The sequence below is a fragment of the Protopterus annectens genome, chromosome 8.part0 (assembly GCF_019279795.1).
Source record: "Protopterus annectens isolate FY-2018-M chromosome 8.part0, PAN1.0, whole genome shotgun sequence".
In the NCBI taxonomy this organism is placed as follows: Eukaryota; Metazoa; Chordata; order Ceratodontiformes; family Protopteridae; genus Protopterus; species Protopterus annectens.
This window is the reverse complement of record NC_056741.1, coordinates 610,357,990-610,372,984: the sequence shown is the minus strand read 5'-3', so window position 1 is coordinate 610,372,984 and position 14,995 is coordinate 610,357,990. Positions and strand designations below refer to the sequence as shown.

General features: G+C 40.8%; 1 protein-coding gene across 1 annotated transcript in view; it reads right to left on the bottom strand.

Moving 5' to 3' along the window:
• LOC122808946 (ceramide kinase-like) overlaps nucleotides 1-14,995 on the bottom strand; it is a 109,841-nt gene that overhangs the window by 62,991 nt on the left and 31,855 nt on the right. Inside the window, exons 2-3 of the mRNA XM_044080101.1 lie at nucleotides 13,219-13,326; nucleotides 11,881-12,003 (exon numbers count right to left, since the gene is read on the bottom strand). Coding sequence (XP_043936036.1) covers nucleotides 11,881-12,003; nucleotides 13,219-13,326 — 231 coding nt within the window. The remainder of the gene's footprint in view (nucleotides 1-11,880; nucleotides 12,004-13,218; nucleotides 13,327-14,995) is intronic.

The following is a 14,995-nucleotide window of genomic DNA, read 5'->3' as shown; positions in this document are numbered from 1 at the left end:
CAGTTAGACTAGCCCAGTCAACAAATGTAAAATAAATAAATAAAAAATAAGCCTGACTAGCCTAGTCTGCAAGGCTATGGAGAGGATCATCATGGAACTCATAAACAAAGACATTGGGGACCTACAGACACTAGATCCTACCCAATTTGGCTTTGTCAAGGGCAGATCCTGCCTTTTGAACCTGGTTGACTTCTTCGAAACAGTCACCAAGGCCATAGATGAAGGGAAGGTAGTCCACACAGCCTATCTGGACCTCGCAAAGGCATTTGACACAATACCCCACTCGGGCATCATAGATAAGCTATCCAGCCTAAATATAAACCCCTATGTCATAAGATGGGTCGCAAACTGGCTCAAAGACAGAACCCACAGAGTCAGAGTTGCTGGAGCCATGTCAGACTCGAAACCGGTCACAAGTGGCGTCCCACAAGGTTCTGTCCTGGGACCTCTCTTGTTCGGTATTTACTTTTCTGAGGTACAGGTCAACGTGGGAGGACTATGGCTCACCAAGTTCGCAGATGACTGCAAACTGGGCGCCATAATCGACTCTCCAGCTGACACAAACATCCTTCAAAAAGGTCTCGCAGAGACGGATAACTGGTGCCAGAGCCATGGTCTAAAGCTAAATGCCAAAAAGTGTATAGTCATACCCTTTGGCAAAAACAATGTGCCCACAAATTACCACATAGGTGGTAACCCATTAAGTACAGAGAAAGTAATTAGGGATCTGGAGACCCAAGTTGACAGCAATCTCTCCTTTGACAACCACATTGCCAAAGTGGTCAGAAAGACCTTCTACATAGCCCACCTCATCATGAAAGGATTCACATCTAGATCAAGAGAGGTAATCGTGCCCCTTTATTCATCCCTCATCAGGCCCATCATAGAATACAATGCCCCCTTTGGGATGTACTTTACCCGACACCTGCAGCAATTAGAAAGACCACAAAAGTACCTCACCAGGAGGATCAAGGGACTCAAACAGATGCCATATGCTGTTCGGTTAAAAAAACTCCAGCTCTACTCAGTTGCATACCGCCTTCTTCGAGGCGATCTATGCCTGACATATAAAGCTATGCCCAACCCAGAATTAATGGACATGCTCCACCTCAGTAAATCTAAATCCCTTGGAGCCACGTGCTCGAGGGACTTGAACCTCAGCACAGAAATAAATAGAACATGCTGGAGGGCAGATTCATAACCCAGAGGCTCCCTTCGCTCTGGAATAGAACTCCAATTCATGTTAGGCAGAGCACCTCACTGACTCTCTTCAAGAAGAATCTTGATGAGTGGATGGGGGATCATAGGTTTGTCCCAGGGATTACTTCTGTGTCACTATTAGACAGAGGCACAGTAAACGAAACTTTAAAAAGGGCACAGTATACTCAAATCAAGGGGTGGTGTAAGCCGAGCACAATCGGGCTAGGCTTATAAATGCCCCAGGGCAGATAGCCTAGTATGAACCTATGAACCTATGAACTACCGCCCCATTAGCCTGATGAGCCTGGTCTGCAAGGCCATGGAACGTATCATCATGGAATTCATAAACAAAGACATTGGTAATCTCCAAACTCTGGACCCTACCCAGTTTGGATTTGTAAAAGGCAGATCATGTCTCCTAAACCTGACTGACTTCTTTGAAGCAGTCACCAAAGCCATAGATGAGGGTAAGATGGTTCACACAGCTTATCTAGATCTCGCCAAGGCTTTCGACACCATCCCCCACTCTGGAATTATAGATAAGCTCACTAAACTAGGTATAAATCCCTATGTCACATGATGGGTTGCCAACTGGCTCCCGGACAGAACCCACACTGTGAAAGTAGCAGACTCCAAATCTGACTTCAGACCAGTGACAAGTGGAGTACCACAGGGTTCAGTCCTGGGTCCTCTCCTGTTTGGTATCTACTTCTCTGAAGTACAGGATAACACAGAACGTCTTTGGCTAACAAAGTTTGCAGATGACTGCAAACTAGGAGCCATAATCGAAATTCCTAACAATGTGGACATACTACAAAAAGGCCTCAATGAGACAGATGCCTGGTGTCAAAGCCATGGCCTGAAGCTCAATGCCAAAAAGTGTACTGTCATCCCCTTTGGTAAAAACTCTGTACCCATGAACTACCACATAGCTGGTAGTCTATTAATGCCGAAAATGTGATAAGAGACCTTGGGACACAGGTGGATAGTGGTCTCTCCTTTGATAATCACATTGCCACAGTGGTCAGGAAATCCTTCTATGTGGCTCACCTCATCACAAAAGATTTCTCATCCAGAAAAAAAGAGGTCATTGTTCTCCTCTACCCATTATAGAGTACAATGCCCCTTTTGGTATGTACCTCACAAGACATCTACAACAACTGGAAAGGCAGCAGAAATACCTCACAAAGAGGATTACTGGACTCAAACAGATGCCCTACGCAGACTGTCTCAAAAAACTCCAGCTTTACTCCGTCGCATATCACCTACTCAGAGGCGATCTCTGCCTAACATACAAAGTTATGTCAAACCCAGAGCTGTTGGATATGCTCCACTTAAAGAAATCACAATCCCTCCAAGCTACACACTCTAGGGACCTAAACCTTGTCACCACAATAAACAGAACATGCCGGAGGGATAGATTCCTGTCCCAGAGACTTCCCATACTCTGGAACAGACTACCTATCTATGTCAAACAGAGCTCCTCATTATCACTCTTCAAGATAAACCTTGATGATTGGATGGGAGATAGGAAATTCACCCTGGGGATCACTTCTGTGGCTCTGCTCGACAGGGGCACAGGAAAATAGTTTTCTTGGGTGGCGAAAGACAGGGTACATTTTTGTCTAGGATTATATAGGCCTTAGGGCCAATAGCCTAGTACCTACCTATGAACCTATGAACCTATAACAGCCTTATTTTCTTTCCCAAATCACATACCATGCATTGTAAAAAAAATTGTAAAAGCTCCAGATTAAAACAAGCTCAGCAGCACACATTTGCTTAGTAACTCTTTCAAGCCAAACCCAAAATCCAATAATTCTTCCAAACTGCATGAAAGTCCCATGCAGGTATTCAATTAAATACCCCACTGTTTTACTTCTGTAAATACTTCATATAAATTTACCTCCATCACGTATTACAAGCTACAAGTTAATGTCGAAAGCTGTACATTGTCAACAGCTTGCTTGTACAGATGGACATGCATCCTCATTTTGTGTTACTAAATAAAGGATCCCACATTTATTGTAAATGAAGCTAGATTGTATTGAACTCTGCAGCTATTAAAGTTGATTAAATAGGCAGACATCTGTACAAATAATTTTGTATGAACTGTATAACCTAAAAACTTGTTCAAAATCTGAGGATGTTTTGTATTCATTAGGTTGACCTAAAAATGGTCCAATTAGACCTGTGCTCTACCCAGGCCAGGGAAAAATTTAAAATAAATAAATAAATAATAACTACTAAGAAAAGATTATTGAAGTAAATTAAATGTTTTAATGGCAACTGCTTTCAGATAAGTTATCGGTCAATTTATATTACTTCCTGTTTTCCCTGAACAAGACTATCAGTAGTGACTAAGGGCATTCCCTATTCTAAACTGATACATATAGCGATCTTTTTGGGATTTTTTAGCATCCTTCTCAACTATACCAGTACAGGCAAATGGGGCCACTGTTTAGTACCCATATGAGGTGCAACACCTTAGAGACATATGCTACAGAATGAATTTATGGACCTCTGTGTGGTGACAAAACCCACAGATTTCGTTTTGATTATCTGGCATCTACTTTTGGGTGATAATATATGTGGCAAAGACATACTGTAATCTGTAAAAAATCCAAATAAATACCACACCACTGATGTAATGCACCTTTCTTTTATAGTACGAATCTACACAACTGTACTAGACTATAATGCACACATCTACACTTGCAGGTATTCCTGTTTTAGAACCAGAGAAGATGGTTTGCACTGCCTAAACATTACTTTTATTTTTGAGAATTCGATACTTGAACAGCCATGCTAGACAGAATTAGTACTTATGTAATGTGTATACATTTTACTATCACACTTTGATGATATCAGTCCAGCAGATGTTTAATAACACTAACTACAGCAGCACTGCGGTGGTGGTTCTGCGGTAGCGTTGTTGCCTCACAGTAAGACGCTGCCCAGTTCGATTCTCAGCTAGAGCATCGTCTGTGTAGGAGGCATGCGTGAATGGGCGTACCTTCGTTGAAAGTTGTGCGTCAGGACCGGCAACTCGGCACGTAAAAATCTACTGCCAATCATTAGCGGAACGGAGTTCCGCTGTGGCGACCCTTAATCGGGAAAAAGCCGAAAGACACAATAACTACAGCAGCCCTACATTGAATACAAGCTAGTTATCTATCTACTGTCCTCAGAATTGTGTTGTCAATACTTTATGCAATAGTCAAATATGGTTTGTATGTACTTCATGTATGGACTGGTCATATGTAATTTCTAATTGGCATTCAAGTTTTGTAAACGTTTTTGTATTACATTTCGTATTATGTTTAAGTTCTGTATGATCTCTCTCTCTCTCTCTGTATATATATATATATATATATATATATATATATATATATATATATACATACACACACACACACACACACACACACACACACACACACTAAACAAAACACCCATGTTTTACTTTTGTACTGCCTTATGGCCCAGGTGTTGGTTGAAAAGGGGTCTAAGGACCAGCCTACTTTTCCAGTCAACAAATCAAATACATAGATATAACATAAACCATATGAGGAAGTGCAGACAGACAGTAAAGACAGACTTACCCACATCACTGTATAACAACAAACCGAAGCAATGTACAATAAAACAGATAGGCAGTTTCTGTTTTGAAAAATGAAGTCAGTGGAGACACATCCAGGTTCCACTGAAGCAGCCCTATTTATAATGTCCACCATGTTGACAAAGACATTTTTATGGCAGACCTGAGCTGCTAAATGTAACAACTACCCATCAAAAGAAAAGATTATTTGATTCATATTTTGTTGCCCAAGAAGGCTCTTCAGAGGGATCCCTAAGAAAAAGCTCCCATAAAACATAAAGGCTCAGATTCACAGACATTTTTTGTTCAGCAAACTAGAGCAAAACCAACACCACATCATAGTGAAACACTGCAGCATGAAGTACACAAAATATCCAGACTGTGACAAACTGCACAATGCTGCATTTATCAGTGCTCTGATATGGAAGGTAGAACTATGCTAAAAAGCTGTGAGCCAACTCACTAGTCATGGTAAAGGTATGACCACACTCAGATATGAACAACTGGCTATACAGCATGAGCACTAACCATCCTCTTCGGGGGAGGGGGGGCTTCCTCATGATAGCACCAACACTGCTTCTCATGTGGCATCAGCAACACAGAATACACTGCATCTGACCTAGGTACACCCAATGAATGTCAGCCTATCATGGATTCCTGGTACTTTCACATTCACAGCCAGCCCCTGAAATGACGATGACACTAGGGTTCAATCAGCAGATGTGCACAGCTGTCATCCAGACACAGTCTGCTGCTACTCATGCTGACATGGAAATGACTGGTGTCATAGCCTCCATGATAATGTCACCTAACACTGTCAATGGCATGGGGAGACTACAGAGACAAGGCACAGTGCCATGTTAGGTCTTGTGAGGACTATGGTAACACATGTGCGACCTCAATGCAGAGGACAGCAAATGCCACCATCCCTGCCCCACCTTGTCCAGCAAAACTGCCCATGGTCAGAGGCAGGTACATACAAAGGGTGATATTAACAGAAGACTATCATAAGACACACATTTTGCTCCTGCAGGCCTAGGAGGAGTCTTTCATTCACTATCCCATAATTTAGGTGGTGACACTTGCAAGCCCCTGGGGCAAGATCTCTTACCAGTAGATACCACAAAGGTCCTATTCCCACAGTAGTGCTACATCCATGTCACAGGGGGACACTAGTCCTGCCACATCAAGCCATCAAAGTGGCCTCAGATTATGGTCAAATACTGGCACACGTCCCAGTCAAAGTCCCATAGTACGCCCCTTCCTGTCACCAGAGGGCATTGCATATGTAACAGAGTATCTGTTGCCACAGGAACCACCCATTTTCATCTCTGTGATATGGCTACAAACTCAGGGTGTGATGTCAGATACATGTCATTGTTAACCACTGGCATCTGTGCAAATGATGATGACTGTAACCCCCTATACCCTTCCTCCTCTGTAGTGTTATATGGAGATGTCTGATGCACTACAGCGCAGAGAATTAAACTAAGACTTCATACATTGTGCTTGCTTTGCGTGATACTACACTGTCACTGTGTACTTGTCATATGCCCATGCAGCCAGGACTACATGATGACACTTCACCTGAACTGAAATATACTGTGCCTGTTGCTGTCTGGGTGAATGCAGCACAGCTGCTACTTGCTGTCTCTCAGCCACACCTGGCTGAGGTTGGTGTGCTGTCTATGACAGGGCAACTGTAACAATCAGGTCTAGAGATTCCCAGGATGACTGGCTGGTTTGCAAGCATCACAGTAATCATACACATAGCATGCAGCATGTTAAAAGTACAAGCATCTTGCAGGCTGTGGCAGTGCCATACTGCAGTGCCATCCAGAAATTTCCAGCCAGCTAGCCAAACTGGAAGTTTAGCAGACTGAACACATGCTCTGTAATGTTTCTGATTTATGTTTGGTTTTATACTGCAATGAAGTCATGCTGTCTGTGTTCCATATTAACATCCTTGACCAGGGCTTTAGCAGGTATTCATCATCACCCAAAACACAATGGGAACATACTGGGGAGTTGAGATGCTTGCGCATGTTACTTTTGGTTCTGCATATGCCTTATTAGCACACTGCCTCTGCTTACCAGGTTTGTGAAACTTCATTATGCAGGAATCATGTAATAAAGACGGTTTTCAATGCTTGAAATGGTAATTATGGGCACTGTCAGGTGAGGCCTTTTTTGCCACATGTGTGCAAACTACTGTGACCAGTACTTTGGGGAGGTGGGTTATATCATTAAAGCCACATATGCTGGTGTCTCTCTTCCCCTGGTATGTTAAGGTAACAGATTTTCTCATTCACATGCAGAAGTAACATATCAATAAATGTACTAGGTATTCCATATGCCAACACCCATGACACACTCAATGTGTCTCCTATTCTCCTCTAGAAGGCCGATGCAGCTAGTATTATAAGTGCTATGCATACCTCAGAGCCCACCAGTATAGGACGTCCAAGCATCCCTCCTGTTCCTATCTGTGGGCAATATATATCTGAAAATGTCTGTATAATATCTCTGTCTTGCCAAAAATGGTCTGTCAGCTGCTTGTCATTTGGCTGGTGGTAGATTATACACTGCTAGTACTGTTTTCATTTGTGCTGCCTAACACTGTGTTGTGCTACCTCATGAGAAGCAGCAGTGCTTAAAGACAATAAGTGCTGCTGCATGATCACTGATGATCCTCTTGGCATCTTTGCTTGTTGTAACAAATTTCTGTTTGCAATTTGTTCTTACAGTGATGCGTAATTTGCTACATGCCTGCTGTTCCCTACATCTATGATCTGTGACCTGGAGAACTCATCTGTATCTAGTTGTACATGGACCCTACCCAGTTTGGCTTTGTTAAGGGAAGATCATGCCTCCTAAACCTGGTGGACTTCTTTGAGACAGTTACCAAGGCATTAGACCAGGGAAAGGAGGTCCACACAGCCTACCTAGACCTCACAAAGGCTTTCAACACCATTCCCCATTCTAGTATTATAGACAAGCTCACCAGCTTGAACATAAACCCCTACTTCACGAGATGGGTTGCCAACTGGCTCATGGATAGAACCCACATGGTGAGAGTTGCAGGCTCTACGTCCGACTCTAAACCGGTTACAAGTGGCATCCCTCAGGAATCAGTCCTAGGACCACTCCTGTTCGGTATATACTTCTCAGAGGTACAGGCAAGCATAGGAGGACTATGGCTGACCAAGTGCACAGATGACTGCAAACTAGGGGCCATAACTGATTCTCCGGCTGATACAGACACCCTCCAGATGGGTTTCACTGAGACGAATACCTGGTGTCAAAATCATGGCCTCAAGCTAAATGCCAAAAAGTGCATAGTCATCCCCTTTGGAAAAAACAAAGTACCCGGGAACTACCACAAAGATGGTAGTCCCCTGAATACAGAAAATGTAATAAGGGATCTGGGGACCCAAGTAGATAGTAATCTCTCCTTTGATAATCATATTGCCAAGGTGGTTAGAAAATCATTCTATGTGGCCCACCTAATCACAAAAGGGTTCGCATCTAGAACAAAAGAGGTTATTGTGCCTCTCTACTCATCACTCATTAGACCCATCATAGAATACAATGCCCCATTTAGGATGTACCTTACAAGACACCTGCAACAGCTGGAAAGACCACAAAAGTGCCTCACCAAGAGGATTACTGGCCTCAAACAGATGCCCTATGCAGCCCGACTCAAGAAACTCCAGTTGCACTCTGTTGCATACCGCTTATTCAGAGGTGATCTCTGCCTGACATACAAGGCCATGTCCAACCCAGAATTGATGGACATGCTCTACCTAAAAAAAACAAATCCCGGAGAGCCACACACTCTAGAGATATAAACCTCACCACAACGATAAATAGGACATGCTGGAGGGATAGATTCCTGTCCCAGAGACTCTCCATGCTTTGGAACAGGATTCCAATATACATCAGGCAGAGCCCCTCACTAACACTCTTCAAGAGAAACCTTGACGGGTGGATGGGAAACAGAAAATTTACCCCGGGGATCACTGCAGTAGCTCTGCTGGACAGTGGCACAGGGAACTAATGGTTCTGCTGGACAGAGGCACAGGGAACTAATCTAAGGGGGTGGCGAAAGCCAACATATTCTGGCTAGGCTTATAAATGCCCTTGGTCAGATAGCCTAGTACTTACTATGAACCTATAAGACTGCACACCTTCATCTGCATGTCATTAAATGGTTATTTGCATAAGGCTACTCCTGCACTGTTTTCCTCTCTGCTCAGTAGTACTATGCAGTAATATAAATCACAACATGCCTGCATGTGGCCCCTAACCACACAACCGCATGCTGAGTACTACTGAGAATACTGGCCACAAAGACTCAAAATTTAACAATTCGACCCATGCTAGTCCAAACATCACCTAAGCACAAATATATCTGGCAATGCTAATTACAGAAGAGTAAGAAAGACCTTTCACTATGATAAATTATTTACACATAATATAAGCATTGTACAGCTGCATAATATTTACATATTACAACTAACATCTCTTTCTTTCTCTCTCACTCACTCTTTCTTTCTCTCCATCTCTCTCCAGTATGTAATCCCAGTTTTTGATAAACCACAGTGTAATGGACTCATAATTAAGGCATAGAGATGAGAGGTTAGCATTTCGCTAGCTCAAAGAACATCTGTCCTAAAGCATCTTAATGCTATTTCATCACATACAGCATTCACTTATATCAATTATAAGTCTGTTTAGTTAATTTTGTATTTAATATCTAGAGTATTATAAATCTTGGCAACAGTTAGAGCAGATGACAGACAGATGCAAAATGTCTTTCTGATGAACAAACAGTTTTAAAAGCTGTTAGATGCTTCACTGCCACAGCTTCCCCTTGGCAGCTTGATGTATTATAGCTTTTAAGATGTGAAAATGTTTTGGATGCTGTTTTGTTGAGGCTGTTCTTACTGCTCTAGCATGAGATTACAGCACAGCACTGAAAGGTGCTTTACAGATTTTGTTTAGCACCTTTCTTATGTCAGTAACGAGTTTAATAAAGATGTCATCTTCCCAATATAGCAGCATAATTGCAGCATTCCATATGCTACTTTTTTGTTTAGTATCACACAGGGGTGCATAGCTGGTGATAAACCAGTCACAAAGCTAGCTGTTTAATTGTAAGTCATATCAAATTTTCAAAACAGATTCTTACTGAGGTCCATATAGTGGGTTTGGAATAAGGACTGCTTGTACAACTAATTATTACAATTAAATGTAACAAGGGCACATACAGTTGTTCTCTTCACTTGCCTGAATGTTTTTCAAAGACATTTTTATTGTGCTTGTAGTACACAAAAAATGCCTACACGGATGCATTCATCCAGGATATCCTTCTGTCACTCCCAACAAAGCCTTATCTGTTCTGGTAAACTTGCAACATAAATTCCACATGCTACAAGAACATAAGGCAAAGAGTTTAGAGTTATTGTTTTTTTTTTCTTTCTTGGTTGGTTATAAGCTCACTGAAATTACCAGTCTTTGTACTTATCTCTATTTTTTCTTTCTTTCTTTTCCTCTGTTTCAGATACCCCTTCTATTCTAGTCCAAGACAATGTTTTTCACTTTCTTGGGCGTTCCTTCGTTGAAGGTTGTGCGTTAGGCCCGACAAGCCAGTACGTAAAAATCTACTGCCAATCATTAGCGGACCGGAGTTCCGCTGTGGCGAGCCCTAACCGGGAAAAAGCCGAAAGACACAAACAAACCTACAGAGCACTCTTGCAAATCTCTTGCATCTCCGTTACTCCCTCTGTGAAGCATCCATGCATGTCACATGGTGCACTGTAAGTAGGGCTTGTGTACAGCAAAAGAACCATGGAAAATGCCCACACATTATGGAAAGACTATCAGTGCTGTGTAGGAGAAATGTTCATGGTCATGTTCACCAAACTGCTAGTCATCGGCAGAACATATGCAAATAAGCAGCTCAGAACAAATAACATTAATGCAATTTAGATAAAGGGAAACTGTATTAATAAGGAAGCCCTGTGAGTCAGTGTTGCAATACACTTCAATAGGATAACTAATTATCCAGAAAACACTGTGCAACTAAAGTAACAGAAATATCAAAGCCATGAGTGCTACTGTGGAAATACACTAAGCATAAGCCTGCCCCTGACACATGCAAACAAAAAAAAATTATAAATTGTGCATATATACAGAAACTTTTCATACACACACACACATATATATATATATATATATATATATATATATATATATATATATATATATATATATACTGTATGTAAACACATGTATATATGTACACACACACACACACACACATATATATATATATATATATATATATATATATATATATATATATATATATATACATATACTGTATATAATCACATGTGTACACACACACACACACACACACACACACACACACACACACACACACACACACACACACAGAGCTTTGCTGTCAAGGCACATTTTTGGGCATCTGCGTCTCAAAAACAAATAAAGCAGTTACAACTGCCAACCCATTTATAATCCTCTCTACACTACAGTACATCAGTATGGCAAAGTCAGGAATAGACTGCATACTGACTCGACCATCTTCAGAAGTAGCTAACATAAGTACTTTAAGTAACGGGAGAGTCACAGATTATATAACCTTGATGCTCAAATATTTTGGATGGTGGGAAACTTCAATTTATTAACCAAGTATGTGCTTAAGTAATATATTCAGATATGAATGCACAGCAAGATTTAGAAATGCAGAAATCACGAGCAAATGCCTGACTACTTTAGTAACAGTATGTTCTTGTAATATAAATATATATATGCACACATAACAGAAAGGCTCAAATTCTTACAGTGAGGGCGGATGTAGAAACACTAAAAACAGGAAAGTGGCACATTTGTAAATTCTGTTCCTCCTGCACTGACACAGTAACACCTGCATAGTTGTACCCTATCACCATTCTAGTTAACACAAATGCAGATGTTCACAGTACTGACAGAGCTATAGCCATATGAAAATCAAACAAAAGAACACATAACATAGCATGACAGGTACTAACCGTAATACTGCATATGTTCTTGCAGTAGACGAGTCCAGTAACAGCTAAGCTCAAAGGTTTCTGCTGCAAATAATACACGGGCAACAGTCCACTTCTGTTGCTTAACTCGTTTCACGTAAAATACTAAGATGGACAGAGAGACAAAACAAAACCATGTTTTACTATAGACAATTATCACACTTCTTAAAACTTATATCAAAATCCATTTAAGGTTAGGAATGTTGATGTTACAAATAACAAGACCCTGAAACACTAATGAACTGAGACACCTGTCATTACCATGAAGTGGAAGCTATCAGCTCCCTAACATACAGCCTATTCTACCAAATTAAAAGCTGTACAACAGCTGCATTACATTATAAAACAAATATGCTTTTTGTGTTTGACAGAGCCCACACCCATAAGAGGTATACAGTCCCCATACCCCTTAAATAACATAAGTAACCCAAAGAGTGTTCTACCTCTCCTTGAGGAGAAATGGGCTGTTTCACTGAATGTCTACATCTGTAGAAAGTGCTCACTGAAGCAGGACTTGATGGATTCTGCTTTGACAAGATGTATTGCTAGCGATCAGAACAGTTACCACTAACACGTGAAAATAGCTTGTGTCCCTTCATGTTTGTTCCTAGTGTGGAATGGCATTCCACATCACATCATTGTAGAATTAATGATTACTTCCTTTAGAAAAAAAAAAAATCTCCTAAATACAATTTTCAGCTTACCCTAAATATAAAGTCTGGATAAGAGAAGTTGTATAACACTCGCAAGCCCTCCTTAACTTACAACAACCCTCTGCATTACATTTACGATAATAAATGCAAGTATTATCTCTGCTTCCAGAAAACGTAAAGCACGTAACAGCTCCAATGCAATGCAAATAAAATTCTGTTTATACTGACACTGAAGTTTTATTCATACAGCTAACATAAATCAGTTTTTATGACATTTGAAAAATGAACCAGTGTTGCAGCTCTTGAAAGCTAAAGATAGATTAGAACTGTAACACTGTCAGTAAGCTACACTGAGGTTGACAACATTCCCTCTGTGTTTTGTGTATTACTTAAGCACATTAACAAAACAATTAAACCATGGACTGACATATTGTTATTATTATTATTATTACTATCATTATTATTATGACTGCACACAATAAGTTACACTGCTAAAATTACTGTCTTACACATTTAGTAATAAATTAACCACAGTTTCAAAAGATGTCTAGCATCATGAAGACAAACCAACAGTGAGATGTAACAAAGGTACACCAGTGAGTCTAACATTAAGTCTTCACTGTTTAAAGTGAGTAAAAAATTGGCTGACTCTCACCCTCACACCTACCTGTGAAGAAGTTGCCCGAATTTACAGAAATCTTCTTGTTACTGGTGATCTCCACTTGTCCCTGCTTAACAGCAATGACTTCTTTTACAGAAAGAACAATATTCCTGTCTGCAAACAACAACAACAACAAAAAGGACATGAGAGGCTTGTACAAATGAACAGTATATTTCCAACTGGATATGGCAACTATTAAAACTAAAGATGTGCACCGCTGAATGTCTTATGTACAACACAACCATACAGTAGTTACAGCTCACTACTACACAGCACAGGCTACACAGCAGTCATATCTTACTACTACAGAACCCATGCTACACAGTGGTCATACCTCAATACAACACAACACAAACTATAGAATGTTAGCAGTTGTGTGCAACACAACATAGGCTACTCATGGTCATAGCTCAATACAACACAGACTATAGAGTGCTCCCAGCTCTGTACAATACAGTACAGGCTACTCAGTGGTCATAGCTCAGTACAACATAGACTATAAAGTGCTCCCAACTCTGTACAATACAGCACAGGCTACTCAGTGGTCATAGCTCAGTCAACACAGCTATAGAGTGCTCCCAGCTCTGTATACTACAGCACAGGTTACTCAGTGGTCATAGCTCAGTACAACACAACACAGACTATAAGGTGCTCCCAGCTCTGTATAATACAGCACAGACTACTCAGTGGTCATAGCTCAGTACAACACAGACTATAGAGTGCTCCTAGCTCTGTACAATACAGCACAGGCTACTCAGTGGTCATAGCTCAGTACAACACAACACAGACTATAGAGTGCTCCCAACTCTGTACAATACAGCACAAGCTACTCAGTGGTCGTAGCTCAGTACAACACAACACAGACTATAGAGTGCTCCCAACTCTGTACAATACAGCACAGGCTACTCAGTGGTCACAGCTCAGTATAATACAACACAGACTATAGAGTGCTGCCAACTCTGTATAATGCAGCACAAGCTACTCAGTGGTCATAGCTCAGTGCAAAACCACACAAGCTATACTGTGGTCATAATTCAGAGCAACAGAGCACTTGCTATATGGCAGTCATAATATAGTACAATACTAACTCACTGCAGTTCATACAGCAGTTAGTTAGACCTCACTGCCACAATTGTGTTGCCTAAAACAAGAAAACACTAGCTTTCATAATTAAGAAGTGAGAGTGTGCAAAGACATAAATGAATACATATACGTGTGTGTGTGTGTGTGTGTGTGTGTGTGTGTGTGTGTGTGTGTGTGTGTGTGTGTGTGTGTTACTGTATGTGTTTTTGTATGTATGCATGCACGTGTATACATATCTATATCTATCTGTATACATATATATCATGACAAATGATCAAAAGGAAACCATTACGAAGTTTGTTTTATTGAAAAAAACTGCTCATAAAATGGAGTAATAAAAAACAAGCAAGCCCCTACGGACAGTGTGGAGGACTGCATTCTCCACACCCCATACTAATATAAATATACCAGCAAAATCACACAATACTTGGGAAAAGGGAAAAATTCCCCAGTCTCTGGTATTCAGCAATCTTACAAAAATACCAGTCTCCCACTTATTTTACCTGAAATGCATTCCATTTGATCAGCCTACTCATCATGGAATGCATTTGATCAGAATGCCGTTCTAACAAGTAGAGTATTTCCATGACATTAATACTATGGCACACAAACAAAGGTTTTATATGGACCTTTAGATTACTTATCTGCTTACTGATGTAATTGTTAGCAAATGAAAATGAAGCACTAGATGTACTGACTG